This window comes from Schistocerca cancellata, chromosome 3, assembly GCF_023864275.1.
Source record: "Schistocerca cancellata isolate TAMUIC-IGC-003103 chromosome 3, iqSchCanc2.1, whole genome shotgun sequence".
Taxonomy (NCBI): Eukaryota; Metazoa; Arthropoda; class Insecta; order Orthoptera; family Acrididae; genus Schistocerca; species Schistocerca cancellata.
The window spans coordinates 67429816-67451401 of record NC_064628.1 but is presented as its reverse complement, the minus strand read 5'-3'; the positions used below and the strand labels follow the sequence as shown (position 1 = coordinate 67451401).

Genomic DNA, 21586 nt, shown 5'->3' with positions numbered 1-21586 from the left:
ACTGTTCCAGTGGCTGCGGTAAGGTCCCGAGCAAGGCTACCTGTAGTACTCTGTGGCCGTCTGCGGGTACTAATGGTGAAATATCAGTCTTCTTGTGGTGTTGTACACTGTGGACGGCCCGTACTGTAGCGCCTGGACACGTTTCCTATCTGCTGGAATCGTTGCCATAATCTTGAGATCACACTTTGTGGTACACGGTGGGCCTGTGCTAGTACCTGCTGTGTTTGACCCTCCTCCAGTCGCCCTAGTATTCTACCCCCAATAACGTCATCAATATGTGTTTTTTGAGCCATTTTCAACACACAGTCAGCATTAGCACGTCTGAAAACGTCTGCACACTTACTCGCTGCACCGTACTCTGACATGCACCAACACACTCTGCGTATGTGGACTGCTGCCAGCGCCCCCATGCGACGACCGCAGGTCAAATGCACTGCATGGTCATACCCCGAGGGGATTTAAACCCGTACAAGCCCACCAGAGCGTTGTTTCACCACGTATTAGCATGATCCTAAATTTACGAGCATGAGTGTAGAGTGAAAGTGTGTACCGGACCGGGGCTAGAAAAAAAGAGATATTTCCTATGAGTTGCCAGTGATATTTTCGCATGAAACTGACAGCCATTCGACACATAGATCCTATCCAGTTTTATAAACAGTTCGTTCACGCCGGTTCTCTTGCTGCATGTACAGGGTGTTACAAAAAGGTACGGCCAAACTTTCAGGAAACATTCCTCACACACAAAGAAAGAAAATATGTTATGTGGACATGTGTCCGGAAACGCTTACTTTCCATGTTAGAGCTCATTTTATTGCTTCTCTTCAAATCACATTAATCATGGAATGGAAACAAACAGCAACAGAACGTACCAGCGTGACGTCAAACACTTTGTTACAGGAAATGTTCAAAATGTCCACCCTTAGTGAGGATACATGCATCCACCCTCCGTCGCATGGAATCCCTGATGCGCTGATGCAGCCCTGGAGAATGGCGTATTGTATCACAGCCGTCCACAATACGAGCACGAAGAGTCTCTACATTTGGTACCGGGGTTGCGTAGACAAGAGCTTTCAAATGCCCCCGTAAATGGAAGTCAAGAGGGTTGAGGTCAGGAGAGCGTGGAGGCCATGGAATTGGTCCGCCTCTACCAATCCATCGGTCACCGAATCTGTTGTTGAGAAGCGTACGAACGCTTCGACTGAAATGTGCAGGAGCTCCTTCGTACATGAACCACATGTTGTGTCGTACTTGTAAAGGCACCGAAGTCAACATTACCTTCCTTCAATTGGGCCAACTGGCGGTGAATCGAGGAAGTACAGTACATACTGACGACACTAAAATGAGCTCTAACATGTAAATTAAGCGTTTCCGGACACATGTCCACATAACATCTTTTCTTTATTTGTGTGTGAGGAATGTTTCCTGAAAGTTTGGCCGTACCTTTTTGTAACACCCTGTATATCACTGAAACTGAAAATTGCAACATTCATCTGGTCCCGGCGGAGGTTCGAGTCCTCCCGCGGGCGTGGGTGTGTCTGCTTGTCCTTAGGATAATTTAGAATAAGCAGTGTGTAAGCTTAGGAACTGATGACCTTAGCAGTTAAGTCCCATAAGATTTTACACACATTTGAACTTTTTTTTTTTTTTTGCAACATTCATCCATTTCAAAACATGGATAGAAAAATTTAGCAGTGTCATCTATTTCACTAAAGTAAGCATTAAAACGAGCACTTTAACCATAATCCAAAATTTATTTCCAATAAAGATCTTGATGCAACCTGTAGAAGTGATCTGGCAAAGTACTGTAGAACGTAGAGAATCACAGTGGGACTAACAGCTTCGAACTGCTTGTGTAGACGATTATATGTGAACTGTCCACGTGTGGGACATTGTCCAAGAGTATAAGTATTACTATACTATCCACCTCTAGTTCCACAAGCTGTTGCTAAAGTGGGCACTCGTTGCACAGCTTTCTGTCGTGACCGTGACCGAGGCATCAGCTCCCTCTTGTAGTTACCTCGACCTCTAGCTTAATAATTGTTATTATGTTCAAACTACCAATAGAAATTATGGACACGTGGGGAGACTATAGAGCTACAGAAACAATATTCGCAGTCAGACTGAAAGAATCATTTCTGGAATATAACCTTCACATACAGGTAAAGGAAAACAATTTCATCAAATGAAATGAGAGCATTTAAATGAGTGGTAAAGTATGTATAAACTGTTCAACTTGTACCTCTTATTGAATTGGCAGCCACACTTCAGTCTAAAGGAGAAAATCGCACACAATCAGTGCTAAAATACTGATGAGAAACACAGGTAAGCCAGAGAGAGATTCTGTCAAACGATGCTGCGGTGGCAGAAGACTTTACCTGAACGGTAGCGTAGATGGCTCCGACACTCGGTTACGCTCATATTTTGGAGCTATCATCGTAATGTTTATTAATCAAGCTGTTGCGGTATACGAGCAACGAGCTAGGTGGAAACCGGAAGCCATGGCTAAACGTATGACGCTTCAGCACTCAGGAACCCACTACAACACGGCGCCTCTACGTGACCCACAGACTGGCCGCCCTTAGCGATGAACAACTTCTTGACGTCATCGAGCAGGTGCTTGACTGAGGGTTACTGCTCGCTCTGAGTGCTTTTTAAAGCCTCAGCTCACAATGATGACAGCCGACTCAGAGAAGCAGCATTACTTTTTATGATCAACCTGTGTCTTTTGCAGCACGACCACTATGTGACCTTACTTTGCCAGACACAGACGTCCCTTAGTTGCGATTCTGCACTAACCCGGGTGACCATCTTCGGCAAGTATATTGACGACTTTGGAGGAGCTCCCACTCTTCCAGTCTGGAGAGGCGCAGCAGTTTTACTCTTGGCGTCATAGTGCGGGGAGCCATTGAGAATGACTTCAGGTGGTGATTTAGGGAACTATGATGGCACAGCGACACGTCACTGACAGCCTGAGTCCTTACATGTCACCTCCCATGCGACAATATCGTTGTGCCATTTTCCAACACGACAATGGTCATCCACACATCGCACATGTCTCTATGAACTGTCTGCTTGATGTTGCGGTACTCGAGCGGTCAAAACTACCCCCAGATCTGTCCCTGATAGCACATGTGTTGGGACCAGTTCGGACATCAACTTTGTGTCAGTGTCAGTGTCCAGGAAATGAAGGACCATTTATAACAACTGAGGGTCAGTTTGTCTCACGAAAGGACACAACGGCCTTATGACATCTTTCCTAACCGAATAAGAGCATGCATCCAGGCCAGAGAAGCTGCAACGTCACACTGACAAGTGGCTCATACTGCCAACTTCTTAGTAAATTTTTCTCGATTTCGTAATCATTGAAATAACGTCAAATGACCTCTCAATCCGTAAAATTTCATTTCGTTTCCTCCTCCTATTCTGCATGCTTCACTTTTTCTGTCAGGCAGTGGATTTATCATCTGAACCATCCAGATAGCCGCGCACGTTAGCACGTTCTTTGCAGGAAAAAATTTGGAAATATGTGGTAAGGACTATGGGACCAAACAGCTGAGGTCATCGGTCCCTATGCTTACGCACTACTTAATGTAACTTAATCTAACTTACGCTAAGGACAACACGCACACCCATGCCCAAGGGAGGACTCGAACCTCCGAGGGGGTGGGGGGGAGGGAGCCGTGAGATCTGTGACAAGATGAGACCGCACGGCTACCCCGCGCGGCTTCGCATCTTTCCAGGACTCAGGTAAATTCGCCGTCCCCGCGTCGAATCCGCCAGGCAGATTAACAACGAAAGCTGGTGTCCCGGCCAACCTCGATATAGTTTTTAGAGGATATCCCACTTCCGATTAGGTGAATATCGGGTTAGTACCCAAATCCTGTTTCAGTTACATGATTCGTACAAATTTCCAAAATTTTCTCACACTTTCACGTTGAATAACAATAGACGCAGAAAGATGTGGTACACAGATTGTGTCCCAGGGAGAAGAGGTGGCGACAGAAAGGACATACATCCACGCTCTACCACTAACATCACAAAATACAGATTGACATGCCGACCTTCTGAAGACACGGCATAAGGCCAGGAGAAGGAAGAAGGGTGTAATAGTAATCCAACACCCTTTTTTTCTGAAATCAGGTTGGTTTTGTCCAGGATTCCAATACACCATATTATTGTACACTCTTTTGGCTACAAAACCTTATCATCATCATCATCATCATTTAAGACTGATTATGCCTTTCAGCGTTCAGTCTGGAGCATAGCTCCCCTTATGCAGTTCCTCCATGATCCCCTATTCAGTGCTAACATTGGTGCCTCTTCTGATGTTAAACCTATTACTTCAAAATCATTCTTAACCGAATCCTGGTGCCTTCTCCTCGGTCTGCCCCAAATCCTCCTACCCTCTACTGCTGAATCCATGAGTCTCTTGGGTAACCTTGCTTCTCCCATGCCTGTAACATGACCCCACCATCTAAGCCTGTTCGCCCTGACTGCTACATCTATAGAGTTCATTCCCAGTTTTTCTTTGATTTCCTCATTGTGGACACCCTCCTGCCATTGTTCCCATCTACTAGTACCTGCAATCATCCTAGCTACTTTCATATCCGTAACCTCAATCTTGTTGATAAGGTAACCTGAATCCACCCAGCTTTCGCTCCCATACAACAAAGTTGGTCGAAAGATTGAACGGTGCACAGATAACTTAGTCTTGGTACTGACTTCCTTCTTGCAGAAGAGAGTAGATCGTAGCTGAGCGCTCACTGCATTAGCTTTGCTACACCTCGCTTCCAGTTCTTTCACTATGTTGCCATCCTGTGAGAATATGCATCCTAAGTACTTGAAACCGTCCACCTGTTCTAACTTTGTTCCTCCTATTTGGCACTCAATCCGTTTATATTTCTTTCCCACTGACATTACTTTCGTTTTGGAGATGCTAATCTTCATACCATAGTCCTTACATTTCTGATCTAGCTCTGAAATATTACTTTGCAAACTTTCAATCGAATCTGCCATCACAACTAAGTCATCCGCATATGCAAGACTGCTTATTTTGTGTTCACATATCTTAATCTCACCCAGCTAGTCTATTGTTTTCAGCATATGATCCATAAATAATATGAACAACAGTGGAGACAGGTTGCAGCCTTGTCTTACCCCTGAAACTACTCTGAACCATGAACTCAATTTACCGTCAACTCTAACTGCTGCCTGACTATCCATGTAAAACCTTATTTTTCAAAATAATCTCTGTCGAATGCGACAGCCTTGCTGCACCTTAATGGGTAAGCCCACGTACGACGGTGATCCCAAAAGTAAGGTCTCCTATTTTTTATAAGTACATAGTCCTGTTTATTTCTACAATGGTTTACATCAGCTTACAGCTTGAAATTTAGCTATTTTTCGATATGATCACCATTTCTGTCGATGCATTTTTGTAGACGCTGTGGAAGTTTTTATATGCCCATGTCATACCAGCTCGCCGCCATGCTGTTCAGAAAGTTATGAACCTCTTCTTTCACCTCGTCGTCGGAGCTGAATCGCTTTCCGGCCAAATGTTCTTTTAACTTAGGAAACAGGTGATAGTCACTGGCTGCCAAGTCGGGACTGTAGGGTGGGTGGGTGATTATGTTCCACTGAAGCTGTTGCAGGAGAGCAACGGTTTGCCGAGCGATGTGTGGGCGAGCGTTGTCATAGAGCATGTGTACGCCCTTGCTCAACATTTCTCTTCTCCGGTTCTGAAGTGCCCGCTTTTGAGTTTTTTCAGAGTCTCACAGTGCCTGTCAGCGTTAATTGTGGTCCATGTGGGCATAAAGTCGACCAACAATACGCCTTTCCGATCCCAAAAAAACGAGTCTCATGACTTTACCGGCAGACTGTGTTTGTTTGAATTTCCGCGCCTTTGGCGAAGAGGGATGCCGCCACTGGCGTGATTGTTGCTTGGTCTCAGGTGTAAAGTGGTATGCCCAGGTTTCGTCACTCGTGACAATTGAGTCCAGAAAGTTGTCCTGTTCGGCTGCAAGGCGGTGAAGAAATGCGCGGGAAGAATCAACTCGTTGCCGCATGTGGTCCTCAGTCAGCACGCGTGGCACCCATCTTGCGCACACCTTCCGGTAGTTCAACGTTTCCGTTAAAATTCTGTGAACGGTGCTTCGGGAAACCTCGGGAACCAACGTGCAGAGATCATCCAGGGTGATCCGCCGATCTTCACGCATGCTTTGCTCAACCTTCAACACTGTCTCCTCAGGAACTGACGGTCTCCCGCTCCTTTGTTCGTCGTGAATTTCGGCACGACCAGCTGCAAACTCTCTACACCACTTACGGACATTTTTGACACCCATGCACGACTCACCATACACTTCCGTCAATTGGCGATGGATTTCAGTCGGCGCAGTGCCCTTTGCGTTCAAAAACCGTATAACTGCGCGCAATTCGCACTTGGCGGTAACATCCAACGGAAGCTCCATTCTCAACGGCTTCCAAGCCAAGACTGAGCGCCTCAGCACGGCGTGCGCATGTTTACACACCGCTCGTGAAGCACTCTTCATAACAGTGTGACCAACTGCCACACAGACAGAGTTCTGTACTTATAAAAAAAATAGGAGACCTTACTTTCGGGATTACGCTCGTGGTACCACCCTACTGGTCGATATCGGATCCAACGTCTTGCTGAATCAAAAACTTCCGGTCATTCACGTACTGCTTTCCACGGAGTGCATTCTTCATTAGGCCAAACAAATGGTAGTCAATGGCAGTCGAAGGTGCGAGATCCGGACTGCAGCGTGGATGAGCAAGAAGAATCCAATGAAGTTTCGTGAGCTTTTCTCGGATGCACAGACTTGTGTAGGGTGTAACGCCGGAAATGCATATCCTCCTATTTCCATCTATTGCACTATAATTCTTTTTCCTTGTTTTGTTACCTCAAGATATGACATTTCTGTGTCTTTATATATTGTAATTGTTTTACTATTTGTATATATATATTTATGCATTTATGTCGATGTATAATTGGTTGTTTTGTAAATATTATTTGTATTTTTACGCTGGGTCTTGCCTAGGGAAAACTATGCTATCGAACGAATACATCGATAGGTCGTGTGGAGAACCAAAGTGTTTTGGATCTTTGGTAGTGTTAACTCTGCCGCATGGAGCGCGGGCAGGGGGAGAGTCTGGCTGGAGTAGTGCAGTGGAGCAGGTGTGTTGTGTGACGCTCCCACGAGTTGCCGCGCTTTCGGGGTTGGGCAGCATGTAATTGCACTTGACTTGCTATGATAGTTTCTGACACGGTGTCGCGGACGGGAAGCATTAGCTGGCGCACATCAAGAGCCCGTTTCGCCTGGTGACCGTGTCGAGAAGAAGGCGCACCAACATCCAGCTTCTGCAACAGCGACGGCCAACAATGAGTGACTGTCGCCACCTCCTCGATCGACGGCTTCAAACCTTCCATCAATCAACAAGGAAGACTGGAAGCACGTAAAGTTTTAGAACTGTATGGCAGAACTCAGCTTTTCAAACTTTTAAAATTGTTGCATCGCAAAATTACAGCAACTTAGCATGAACCTTTGTTGCTCATTGTCCCAATTGCATTACCAAGCAGGGTCCCTTCCTTTTCCGAAATGAACCCGAGTGTCGTTGAAATTCAGACGCCAGCATTAAAGTACAATCATTCCATTTCACTGCTTTAATTTCAAAGTTCAGTTAAGGCATTCATAGCTGGCTACAATATTTAGACTACACAACCACAAATTAAGAGTGCGAGTTTTGTTATCGTATTTTAGTTTACCTGTGACAGCAGCTCAGCTTGGTACGTACTAAATTTTACTATTGTTAATTGTTCAGAATCATTTAATTCAAGTTCAAAGTTAAATCTCTTATTTCTAAATTGCGTAGATTCAAGTAGCTTTTGAAATGATTGTTGAGGTAGTCCAAGACTAACCTTATTTTACTGAATTTCTTAGTGCTTCAGAACCAAATCTCACTATTAATTTCAGTCACTAAATTAACTTTCAATTTTCCGGTTTTATTAATTCTTTTGCTAAATTAAGTCAGAGTGTAGCGAAATTTATTACTTCTGACAAACTTTCAGTTTTCACACTACACGTGTCAACCTTCAGTTGTCACGCTTCTAGTGCTAATTATATGTGTACTAACCTTTCTTTTTCAGTTACTATAGTAATTGTCCTTAGGACTGGTGACCGTAATTTCCCCCAAATCTCAAATATCTAATTACCGCTAGTTGATTGTTAACGTAACGGCCGCACATATACTTCCTTTATTAACTTTACCCCTTTTCAAAATTAATTTCCACCAGTTTAATTTGCATTTTTGCTTTCATTTAGATGTAACCCTTTCCTTCCTCTTTACCGACAAATTAACTTCGGTAACGATTGCTTTTCCCAAATTTCCATTAGGTACACGCGGTTTAATTTTTCACTGTCATTAAGGTCGATAAGTGAGGGGGAGGTTACAAGGGCCTTGCGTTGCCACGGAGAAGCAGACGTACGTTTGCATTTTTGTGGTGACGAACACGCGTAAGTCTTTCCTATGTTTCCTAATGATGTGTGCGGTCGGCCGGCACGCAGCAGATCGGACAGATTTGTCCGGCCTCCTTACGATGATGACAGACGGAAATTGGAAATTTATGTTAAGAACTAGGGACCAAACTGCTGAGGTCATTGGTCCCTGGGCTCACACACTACTTAATCTAACCTAAACTAACTTACACTAAGGACAACACACACACCCATGCCCGAGGGAGGACTCGAACCTCCGACGGGAGGAGCTACGCGAACCGTGACAAGGCGTCTGTGACCGCACGGCTACCCCGCCCGGCGATGATAGACGCCTCGCCCAACAATTCACAGTTCTTTTGTTCACCATCAGGTCTCCGTGAACTTTCTGCAAGTGCCTATGAATACCTGCCATGCTCTGATTTTCTACAAATGAGCTCAATACCAGCTCTCTGCTTGGAACGCTCCTCCATTACAGACGCCATTTTTAATCCTACGTATAGCGTCGCCACCTTTCGGATGTTCATGAAATTACAGGGGCTGAAGCTAGAATATTCCACGAAGTCATACAACAAATTCAGTATTGACCGAGTAAGAAATGTGTTGCGTTACTTATTGAACGCTCCTCGTATTATCAATCAGTTACCATCGCATCACACGTAAAATTGAAATCCAAATCTTACCACTCTTTAATTCCTGAAGTTTCTGAATTACAATTCCTGTCTCAAGCGCTCCGTTTTCTTTAGTCTAGTTGCTTCTAAAGTTTTGTCGCCATCCGTTGTGGGTGTGGCTTCACAGTACCATGGCTGACGTTCGGAGATTTAAATAAGTTCTTGTGAAAAGAAATGCACACGAATAGTTGCACTTCTGGTACTGAGTCTTAATTAAATGACAGCTGTGTGAAGTTTCTCATAATGAGAAACGAGAAGGAACGATCTGTATCTACTTTACAGAAATTTTTACAGTCAAGGTCGCGCTCAAAACTATTTTCTATTGAACGGTTTCGACAGGTACAGCTCTTATCTTCAGATCTTTAAAAACATTTTTGGTTGTACGTCATGTTCCATTGTGTGTTCATTACTCATCTTAACATGAGTAATTTTACATTCCGCACAGGTCTATCACAAATAAAATGTAAACAGCCAGAATGAGATTTCCACTCTGCAGCGGAGTGTGCGCTGATATGAAACTTCCTGGCAGATTAAAAGTGTGTGCCGGACCGAGACTCGAACTCGGGACCTTTGCCTTTCGCGGGCAAGTGTTCCACCATCTTTTTTTTAATTGTAATTTTTTTTTCCTACCATCTTGTTTTTCACAATGTCAGGCTTACCACCTTCGTTGACATACATTTTGTTGTACTACCGCATAAATAGTGTCTACAATGTCCATATGTTGAAAAATAGTGGCTAATTAGAAAATTAATTAATTAAGGAAATGAATAAAACTGAAAATGCCCAAATTAAAGACATGAAGACATTGCGGATAGTACAAATACAAAAGAAACATACTCCTGTAGCAGTGAAACGAAATTCGTGTCGGGGGCTACACCTGCTCACGACCCGACGTTCGATAGAGCAAGAGAGCCATCTATCGACTCGTTCTCCAGACGTTGGTGTAAGACTGGGTCGTCTTCTCGAAATTAACTAAGGGTCCGTAAGTGTGATCGATGTCCATCTCGGCTTCTTCGTCTATCTCATCTCTCACCCGTCACACCCCATCTGGCCGGAGGGTCGGTAAATGTAAGTCGCAAGTAATTAGCGAAGTCTTGCCCATATTCCTTATGCTGTTGCAGCTTCGTGTGTCCATCCAGGAGAAAACGCCAAAAATCAATTTTGTCCTTTTCCGATTCGTTATACACGTAGCCTACCACCATTCCCCATACCCATGTCGCTGCATTGGTTTTTTGGACCGAAAAATAAGATTCTTGGTGGGAAAAAGTGTGTCTGATGAAATTGTGTGAGGGGCGGAGCGTAACAGGAACGCCAATATCTGTTGTGCCAAGTGCCACACTGGAGCCGTCCCACTACATGCTAAACGATGTTCATCAGTGTCCACTGTTGCGTAGCCTAAACATAGTGGAGTGTCTGCCAAATGAATCGCATGCCGCCGTTGATTCGTTGCGAACTTCCTATTTATCACCACATACCATGTTGAGCGTTGGGAGGTAAACGTTCCGTATAACGCGCCGTATCTGTCGCCAGTTCTTGTCTGGGTACTTCTTTTCCAGGGTATTCCTGGGCCACCGGCGCAGTAAGAGTTGGTATACATCTCGCGTCGTCGGTAGTCGTGTTGTTGGGAAGGAATCTCTGACATAGCTAAGCTCCAAAAAAAAAAAAAAAAGACTTGAAATGTGACAGCTTCGGTGAAATATGGCCCACATTGACTGGGGGCAGCATTGAAGTGGGCGCTAGTACATCGGCCAACGCACCCGAGATATTGCGAAATTGACCGCGCCACTGTCGGAAAATCGTACTGACGAATAACGCCCGTGCCTTTGCATATACGTTCACTAGACCAAGTCCACCCTCTCCAGGTGGTAGCGTAAGCGTTGTGTATTGGATCTTAAACAGGTGTCCCACACTCACGTAGGTTCCGAAAGTTGCTTGTATCCGTGATGCCATTCTGCGCGTTAAAGGCAGGACATGCGCTACGTGAGTGAGTCTCGGTGCTAGGTATACGTTAACATAGGTCACCCTCTGAATCATATCCAACGCTCTTAATTTCTGTAACAGCACCATTGTCCACATCAGCTTCAATATGCGTCGGTAGTTATCCGCTGCTGTCCGCTGCACATCCGTGTGGAACGTAATACCTAGACATTTTATGGTCTTAACTAACATGAGCGGGCCTTCCTCCCCCGGTTGTAATCCTCGACCGACATTCATGCAGCGTGATTTCTGTAGATTGAGCACGCTTCCTGCCGCCATCCCGTATCGCTGTATCCATGCCAACTCCGTACGTACTTCGTCGCCTGTCCTTGCCACCAGCATCACATCGTCAGCATAAGCGCGGCAATGAAAGGTCAGTTGTGGCAACGGCACTCCCTCCAAGCGTCTTCGGAGACCATATAGACAGGGTTCCAAAGCCATTGCATACAAAAGTATCGAAAGGGGGCAACCTTGACGAACTGACCTTGTAAGGTGTCAGGCAAATCCAACACCTTCCATGAAAACCCTGACATGATAAGCAAATCCAGTAGTATGTCACATAGCTCCGAATAAATCGTGACATTAAATTAACCAAAGTAATACGAGTAACGAGTGAGCAAATGGAATACCACAGACTAACACAAGAATGCCTAAATGCATATCATACCTTCCCACCGTGAGACAGACGCAGTTCCGAGGGGAGAAACGAGAACAGAATCAGAGAGCAGAACCGTGTTAAGCTGGAAGGCCCTACGATAAGGGACGGACACCCACGTCGCCAGCTAACCGCTAGGACCACCCCCAGCTCATGTTAAAAGCTAGAGCCTTCCAGAAGAACAGTATAGATCTTACGATAACACAAAAAGGGCCACACCACCCGCTAGTTTTAGCGTGAGACTTTTCCGCATCTCTGTTACATCAGGACCACCCCCCAGCCCATGTTAAAAGATAGAGTCTTCCAGTATAGCAGTATAGATCTTACGATAACACTAAAAGGACCACACCAGCTGCAAGTTTTAGAGTGAGACTTTTTCGCGTCTCTGTTACGTTGCAAACCTTAATAACATTGCCCCACCATGAAAAGTATAACGTTTCTCATTGGATAGACAGAATTTTTGTAGGCGGAGCTTAAGGTTAACATTGAGACCCTGATTGGTCAGATGAAAACACAGCCAGATAGTTTTTTTTAAACCAACTTCGGTAAATTGTAGTAAGGAGAAGTTAGGAGAGAGTTGCTACCGAGACAGCGAGGTGAGCGGAGCTGTGCTGTCCGCCGCCCCCTGACGAACACCGACAAGGTAATGAACGCACGCGATGCCGCACAACAGCGCATAAAGCTTCACTCAGAACTGCAGAAGTCTCATCTGTTACACCCCCTTTTTGCGTAATACTAGTGTCGATCGTCAATTAAAGCTCATGGTGTTCACATTTGCCACTTGAAGTAAAAATCTGAAACGCGATGATTTTTCTGTTATATAGTTATTGAGAAGCCACATCAGCCACTGTAATTTACGACAAGTTAGATAAGTAATTAAAGATAATTGAGGGTCACTGTAGACCATTTTGATAGTTTTCTCTTTTGTGAAACTTAATTTAAACCTATATTATAGATGTGATATGGCATAGGTCATCCTTCGATCCATTGTAGAACTTGGAAACCCATTCAGGAAATATTCGTTCACATTTTTGTTGAACGCAGATGGTTTTTACCATCCTGTATTAAAACATTTCCTTTTATCAATAGTGCAATTTATAAACAATATTTTGTGAGTAGAATAAAATTTCCAATGGTAAACTTAACTGTTTTTTCGACGTTATTTTACCAGCTAACTAAAAATAGGAAAGCCTTGAACCCCTTCCACTAAATTTAGTTAGTATTAAGATTCTCTTACAGGGAGTGCAGTGGAGCTGACGCTGAAATCATTAGTCCGCCGCTCGTGGTCTCGCGGTAGCGTTCTCGCTTCCCGAGCACGGGGTCCCGGGTTCGATTCCCGGCGGGGTCAGGGATTTTCACCTGCCTCGAGATGACTGGGTGTTTGTGTTGTCCTCATCATTTCATCATCATCCAGGAAAGTGGCGAAATTGGACTGAGTAAAGGTTGGGAAATTGTACGGGCGCTGATAACCACGCAGTTGAGCGCCCCACAAACCAAACATCATCATCATCATCATCATCATCTGAAATCATTAAGTATTTGGTTATATCATCGCTAGTCTCACTGAACTCTACATGTCATGTGTGGTCTGGCGTCTCCTTACCAGCAACAGGCCCCAGGTTCAAACTAGTCAATTCCCTAAAAAAAAACACGCTCAGAGCGTCGTTGCGCGAAAGTGGTAGGGAGACACGATATAGAACAACAGACACCACGCAGAATGTTAGAACCTTGAAATAACAATGTAGTGAGTGCCCCGCCCATTCACCAAGACCTTTGATCGCACGCCGTGTAACAGTCGCATGATCACTAGAATGAAGGCCTGTGGGATTCCCAATCTACCCATCACCACATGCAAAAAGGTATGATCCACACTGTCGAACGCATGATCGAAGTCAATAGCGACGAGTGCCCCACGCACTCGGCATGCCGCTGCTAATGCGATGATATCTCGGTAGTCACCGAGCGCCGCATGTACCTTACTCTTACCGCCGAGGCAAGTTTGATCTATGAGGAGTCTATCAGAAATTGAAAACCGCAGGCGAGCCCCAAGGATGCGCGCGAAAATCTTATAGTCGCAGTTCAAGAGAGTGAGTGGTCTATAATCTCCTGGCCTTCTGCCACTGCGTAGTTTGGGTATTGGGATGATACCCTCCGTGAATTCGGCAGGTATCTCAGTCTGCGGTAACAGGAGTTCGTTGTACATCTGAATCCAGGTCCGTCCCATGAGGTATGCAAAGGCGCGGTAAAATTCAATTGGGAAGCCGTCCTGTCCTTGGGACTTGTTCGGAGCCCCCCTGGCAATTGCATCTGTCAGCTCGTCCTCTGTTATCGCTGTGATGAAAGCCTCTGCAACCAGTGGTGGTCCTCTATCTGGCATTTCCGAGATGACATCATGTAGTGTCTCGTGGTTCACTTGTACAGGTCCATATAACTGGCGGAAATAGTCAGTAAACACATGCGTAATATCACGCTGGTTCACAACTGGCTGGCCAGTTTCAGAGATCAGTTCCCTGATCAATGTCCTGCGTCGCCGTTGACGTTCACGTACCAGGTGGTGCATGGAGGGGGTTTCGGTAGCAACTGTGTCCGCCAATCTCGCCCGGACCATTATACCTTCCATTCTTAGTCTCGTCAGCTGTAATAACTTGGCTTTTATCCTGCGCATGCCGTGTGCCTTTCCGGCGACGGTTGTTGGGTCATCAGCTCCATCAAGGCTGTAAAATAAAAATCAGCCGTCGTGCGGTTCCACTGCGATTTGTCCTGCCCGTATTGTATCAACGTTCTCCGTAACGTTGGTTTTCCGCATTTGATCCACCACTGGAGAACCGAGGTGTATGCTCGTTGGCGGCGAACGCAGGTTTCCCAGGCCGCCTCTATCGACCGGCGACATTCAGTGCCACGTAAAAGTGCACAATTCATTTTCCAGTGACCCTTACTCCGCCATATCTCCTGACGCGTTAGTGAAATCGTACAGACGTACGCCATATGATCCGTAAAAGCCGCTGGCCAGATTTCGGCATCCAGTATCGCCGTCCGTAGAGCTCCTTTCACATACACTCTATCAAGTCTACTCGCCGAGTGTCCCGTTACAAACGTATAACCCGGTCTGTCGCCATGCTGCAATTCCCAGGTATCCAGAAGCGCTATTTCGGTAATCAGCGCACGCAGTTCCATGTATGGCACATAATGAGGCACTTGGTCCTTTTTGTCGACGACACAATTAAAGTCGCCGCCCACTATATAGTTATCATAGCGTCCAGCGAACAACAGTGCTATCTCTTCGGTGTAAAAGGTCGCCCTTTCTCTTCGTTTTGTGGAGCCAGATGGCGCGTATAAATTGATGAAACGAACACCGTCGACAGTGATCGCTATGCCACGTGCCGAAGGGAGAGACATGACGTCCTCCAGTCCTATTCCTTCCCTGGTGAGAATCGCCACACCGCATCCACTTTCATCGTGCACTGAATAATGTGCCTCGTAGCCGTAGAACTCTGGCGGCGATGCGAAACGCGCTTCTTGTAGGAGTACAATATCCACGTCCGCAGCGCGTAACATATCTTTCAGCATTTGAATTTTAAGCGGTGTCCGAAGGCCATTAATGTTTATCGTTGCAATGCGGTACGCCTGGCGTGTGTTCATCAGTTGTAGGGCGGTGTCATTAAGCGTCTATCTGCACCCCCGGCGCTCCTCACCACACTAAGTTGTTCAACATTTCCCGACCCCTCCCTGCCTCTGACCAGGACTATCCTCAATCGTCGCGTTCGTATTTTCATTCTGTTCCTGTTGGTCCATTTCTTGCGCCCAGTCCCCCAGCATATTTCCGGAACTGGTCGAAGGATGGGAGGCAACGTTGTCACCGCTCTGATGTTGGACAATTGTCATCTCCACTTCTGCCTTCCGGTCACCAGAAGGAGAGTTCAAGTTATCGTCGCTGTGTAACTCCTGCATCGTCATCTCGGTATCTGTTGAATCCACTGGTCTCAGGTCGATACTGTCGTTGTCGTCCACTGTCCCCTCGGGACTATGGCTATCGTCAGCAGAAGTCAGTCGACGCGTCTTTCTTCTCTTCGGAGAACGCTGTTTCCGTTGCCTTGCTTCCGCATCGGCTGTTTGGGTTGCGTATCCTTCGTCTTGGGCCTGGCCTATCACGCTCTCGGTGGAAGCACTGGCAGCCACCACGGATGAGCCTGGAGCGGCCGTCAGCTGCATCTCTTGTGTGGTGTCCTGTGTCTGCTGTGGTGGAACCGGTGGTCGGAGTTCCAGTCCGTTGGTGTCCATGTTCTCTATAGGGTGCAGCTGCTGGTGCCCATCGGAAATCTCCCTCACATCGCCTTTCAGGGCTTCCACAAAAGTCAACGGTCAGACAGTCATCTGTTGTGGCGCCTGAACGCCATCCCGTGGGGTTTGCACTAAATGTCGCTGGAGGCATTCCGAGCGGACGTGACCTTCTTTCCCGCACCCCGAGCAAGTGCAAGGTTGCCCATCATTGATTATAATCGCTCGACAACATCCTATGTACAAATAAGAGGGGACGTGCTTTCGCAGTTCTATCCGTATTTGTCTCACCCCGTTTAAAACGGGGTACGTGGTAAAACTCGTCCATTTTTCGGCCACATGGGATAGAACTGTACCGTATGGTCGAAAGGCGTCGGTAACAAGTTCAGACGGGACCTCAAACGGAAGTTCGAAGACTCGTATAGTACGGATCCCCATTCCCGCGTGATCGACCGTAACCGCACAAACATTCCCGTCGGCATGACAGAAACGATACCCGTTCGGTGATCGTTGCAGAAGTCTTTCGCAAACAGCCTCGTCAACAAGCTTGACATAGACGACGCTTGAAACGATCGATAAATTGATTCCCACGATCCTGTGGATCGATTTTGACCTCTTCTCTTAAGAATCGTTCAATCTCGTGTGCCTTTGGTCGTGTATAGTCGTTCGAAAAACTGAACTTCAAAGTCGTTTTTCTGTACGAGTGTGCCATCTCGTTCTAGACTCACAACACCGCACACGCGAAGCTGCTCCGGCGTAAACAAACAGGCGCGCGCACCACAGCGCAGCCGGCAGGCAACACGGCCCGCACTGTGTCACTGCCGAAGGCAGACTGTGCCGGACCGAGACTCGAACTCGGGACCTTTGCCTTTCGCGGGCAAGTGTTCTACCATCTGAGCTACCCAAGCACGACCCGTCCTCACAGCTTTACTTCTGCCGGTATCTCGCCTCCTACCTTCCTAGCTTTACAGAAGCTCTCCTGCGAAAGGCGAAGGTCCCGAAATCGAGTCTCGGTCCGGCATACAGTTTTAATCTGCCAGGAAGTTTCAAAATTTAAACAGGTTTGTCAAAAGTAAATGCAACTTCTACAATTTATCATGTCCAAATACAGAGCACTCGTTTGATGCTTGTCAGTTGTTAAATTCCACAATATATAGTGAAAGTGCACATTTACGCCAGTATTTATAATTATATGACGAATGAAGCACATCTTAGAACCATCTCATTCGAAATACGTAGTGCATAGAGCAAGTTTTTGAAGATATGAAGATGAGAGTTTCTACCTTCGAAACCGGTCAACAAAAGATAGTTTCGAACGCGATCTTGGTTATGAGCATTTCTTTAACACGAATCTCCGGGATGCTGGAATAGCTGTGGGTCAGCAATTTCTGTTAATCATTACGACAAAACAGAAGCCAATACAGATGCGCTGTAACTGTTCATTCTCACATTTTTTACACGGTTTTTGCATTTTCGAAAATACTATTTTTGACTGTGTTATGATGATTTGAAAATGCGTCACGGTCCGAAACTAGTCATCGAGTGAATAAAAAGAAAGTGAAATCTGCAACTTGGGCTGGTTTCTCGTTACACTGTTTTCTTTAACAGTAAGTTGTATGTGTCACTTCCTTGCCCTGAGGATTGGTATCGATTATTATCACTTTGGATCCAACGGCTTTGTCATGTTGATAACTCCGGTTCCCGGTCTATCACTGAAGTTAAGCAACGTTGGGCTCGGCTAATACTTGGATGGGTAACCGTATCAGAAAATACCGTGTTACAAAAAGTATAAGTAGAATATTCGTAGCAAGAAAGCGACTCCTTGCTACAACAGTTACCATTGTCAGAGAATGTTAACGGTGCTGAAAACATTTAATACAGAAATACGTTATGAGGGAGGATCACATATTGAGTACGCTCAGTGTGTGTTTGCTGAATAAAGCCACTCTGCCTTTCTAAAGAGCAAGTGGTCTCTACTATCGTATCGTCCGAGTCACTGGTACCTCCCTCACGTTTGCAGTATCCTCCATAACAACCATACATAGTATATACGCGATGTAAAGAACGTACCTCCGTGAGGTTGTAGTAGTCGTCCCATCCAAAGGATTCTCCTTGTCTCCTGAATCCTCTCTCGTTGTCTATGAGTCTGGAAGAAGAGATACATTATTAGATGTGCCCAGCAGATACATTCCAGAAATAACACAAAGCTAGACAAAATGTAGAAAGAACGGTTAGTCTTGTGTTTCAGTCTTTGCTTCGGAGGTCAAAGCAAAACAGCATGGGTAGATGAGTTACCTTCTTAGTTATATAGCAACTACACGCTTATTGAATCTGTTACTCAAACGCTGCGAATTAGGTTCCTCCAAATACACAATCTGATCAAAATTATCTGCACATTTATTAGTCGACATTAATATGGGTGTGTCCAGACTCCACCTACAGCTGTGCTGGAGACCCTTTCATCGAGGTTTCTCAATGTATCTGGAGGAATGGCAGACCAATCTTCCTCCAGAGCCGAATCCACAGAAGACAGTGATGGACGCTGGAGTCTCGAGCGGAGTTGACATTCTAACTATTCTAAAGCTGTTCTGGTTTGAGGTCGTGACTCTGGGCAACGCTGTTCATTTCATGAATGTTATTCTCCACAAAGTATTGTCTCACAGATGCTGCTTTATAACAGAGTGGATTGTCATGCCTATACAAACAATCATCGTCTGCGAACAGTTGCTCTACTGTACACTGTAAAAAACGTTGCAAAATGTGTTCGTATCCTTCCAGATCTAGCTTTTTCGTAAGTGCAGTAAGGACCACACCCTAACCACGAGAAACGTCCCCATGCCGTAAACACCACCTCCTTCGCACATCACTGTTGGCACTACACATGATTCCAGATAACATTCTCCAGGAATTTTCCAAATGCAAATCTTTCCCGTTTCCACTTCACAATCACATCACCAACAGTCGAACAGCTTTAGAAGGGTAGAAATATCCCTGCTGGATTTGACATCCAACGACTAGCCCACGTACAAACTCACTGAACTCTCCTGACCGACCACGCATTCTGCTGTTAATACTTCTCTACCGACAATACAGTACTTCCCACCTCACTTTATACTGGCAGATCCGCCTCACGTGACATCTAATGGTCAATTCCGCTTTGCATAGGATTGTGGAAATACTTTTTAACAGATATTGTATTTGCATAATCCTAGATGGAACACTGGGAGAGGCCTTGGGAGCCTTCTGTATACCAGCTCCTACAAGCCCTTGGAGCAGAACTGTGTATATCTAAGTAACCAGTCAGTTCGTTAGTTATATTCCTCATGGGTTAACTTTGTTCTATGTATTGCAGTGTCGTGGAACGACTTCGTTCAGATAATGTTACCTTAATTTTTGTTTAAACATGGCTACATGCCGACCATTTTTCATGTGAGCCCACGTAACGGAGAACGATGTTTAGTTTAATAACGTATTTATGCATGTACATATTTCGGTTAAATACCCCAAATTTTCGAAATATGTAGTCCTATTAACAGTGTTCTATATTTCACTCCGTGGTATCGTAGAAAATAAATATGGTATCAATCAGTACGAGGTGCATTCAAGTTCTAAGGCCTCCGATTTTTTTTCTCCGGACTGGAAAGAGATAAAAACATGCGCATTGTTTTAAAATGAGGCCGCATTCATTGTCAATACGTCCCAGAGATGGCAGCACCGTACGGCAGATGGAATTTTAGCGCCAGCGGCGAGAATGAGAACTGTTTTAAATACTTAAAATGGCGACGTTTTCCTTACTTGAACAGCGTGCAACCATTCGTTTTCTGAATTTGCGTAATGTGAAACCAATTGAAATTCATCGACAGTTGAAGGAGACATGTGGTGATGGAGTTGTGGATGTGTCGAAAGTGCGTTCGTGGGTGCGACAGTTTAATGAAGGCAGAACATCGTGTGACAACAAACCGAAACAACCTCGGGCTCGCACAAGCCGGTCTGACGACACGATCGAGAAAGTGGAGAGAATTGTTTTGGGGGATCGCCGAATGACTGTTGAACAGATCGCCTCCAGAGTTGGAATTTCTGTGGGTTCTGTGCACACAATCCTGCATGACGACCTGAAAACGCGAAAAGTGTCATCCAGGTGGGTGCCACGAATGCTGACGGACGACCACACGGCTGCCCGTATGGCATGTTGCCAAGCAATGTTGATGCACAACGACAGCATGAATGGGACTTTCTTTTCGCCGGTTGTGACAGTGTATGAGACGTGGATGCCATTTTTCAATCCAGAAACAAAGCGCCAGTCAGCTCAATTGAAGCACACAGATTCACCGCCACCAAAAAGTTTCGGGTAACCGCCAGTGTTGAGAAAATGATGGTGTCCATGTTCTGGGACAGCGAGGGCGTAATCCTTACCCATTGCCTTCCAAAGGGCACTACGGTAACAGGTGCATCCTACAAAAATGTTTTGAAGAACAAATTCCTTCCTGCGCTGCAACAAAAACGTCCGGGAAAGGCTGCACGTGTGCTGTTTCACCAAGACAACGCACCCGCACATCGAGCTAACGTTACGCAACAGTTTCTTCGTGATAACAACTTTGAAGTGATTCCTCATGCTCCCTACTCACCTGACCTGGCTCCTAGTGACTTGTGGCTTTTTCCAACAGTGAAAGACACTCTCCGTCCCCGCACATTCACCAGCCGTGCTGCTATTACCTCAGCGATTTTCCAGTGGTCAAAACAGACTCCTAAAGAAGCCTTCGCCGCTGCCATGGAATCATGGCGTCAGCGTTGTGAAAAATGTGTACGTCTGCAGGGCGATTACGTCGAGAAGTAACGCCAGTTTCATCGATTTCGGGTGAGTAGTTAATTAGAAAAAAGATCGGAGGCCTTAGAACTTGAATGCACCTTGTACTACGCACATACTTTTGCACGTTGTCCACGTAGACAGCCGCCTCCATGCCGTAAATTTGGATCATCTCCAGGAAAGCACCCTCTACCCGCGGTGATACCATGACATCCACTGCTCTGTTCACGGCCTTGGCTTCCTTCCAGAATTGTATCTGCAATATAGTGTTAGATTTACAAATAATGCTGAATCAATTTGCAAATGTCACTAAAATAATTTTTAAGTGATTGATTACTGGGCGCATCTCCGCTATTTCTTCAGCCCAGTCTTCTATTACTCAGTAAGAAAATCAGGTAGATATGGAGTGTAAAATCAAAACAAGTTTTTGTGACTTTTTAAGAGTAAAAGTTAAGAATGCAAATTACGAAGTGTACTGGTTTGTACAACTTAATTATTAGTTGCAACACTTACACTGATGAGCCAAAGCATTATGACCATCTGCTTAACACCTTGTTATTCCGTCTTTGGAACGAAACACGTCGCTGATTTAGCGTGTCAGGGATTTGACAGTATGTTGTTAGGTTTTTGGAGCTATGTAGCATTGATATCTACTCACAGGTCACGTAATTCGTGTCAATGACCGGCCGCTGAT

The 21586-nt window shown here is 45.5% G+C and overlaps 1 protein-coding gene across 1 annotated transcript in view; it reads right to left on the bottom strand.

Moving 5' to 3' along the window:
* LOC126176039 (zinc carboxypeptidase-like) overlaps positions 1 to 21586 on the bottom strand; it is an 87201-nt gene that overhangs the window by 35429 nt on the left and 30186 nt on the right. Inside the window, exons 3-4 of the mRNA XM_049923171.1 lie at positions 21012 to 21148; positions 18159 to 18234 (exon numbers count right to left, since the gene is read on the bottom strand). Of these exons, the coding sequence (XP_049779128.1) occupies positions 18159 to 18234; positions 21012 to 21148 (213 nt within the window). The remainder of the gene's footprint in view (positions 1 to 18158; positions 18235 to 21011; positions 21149 to 21586) is intronic.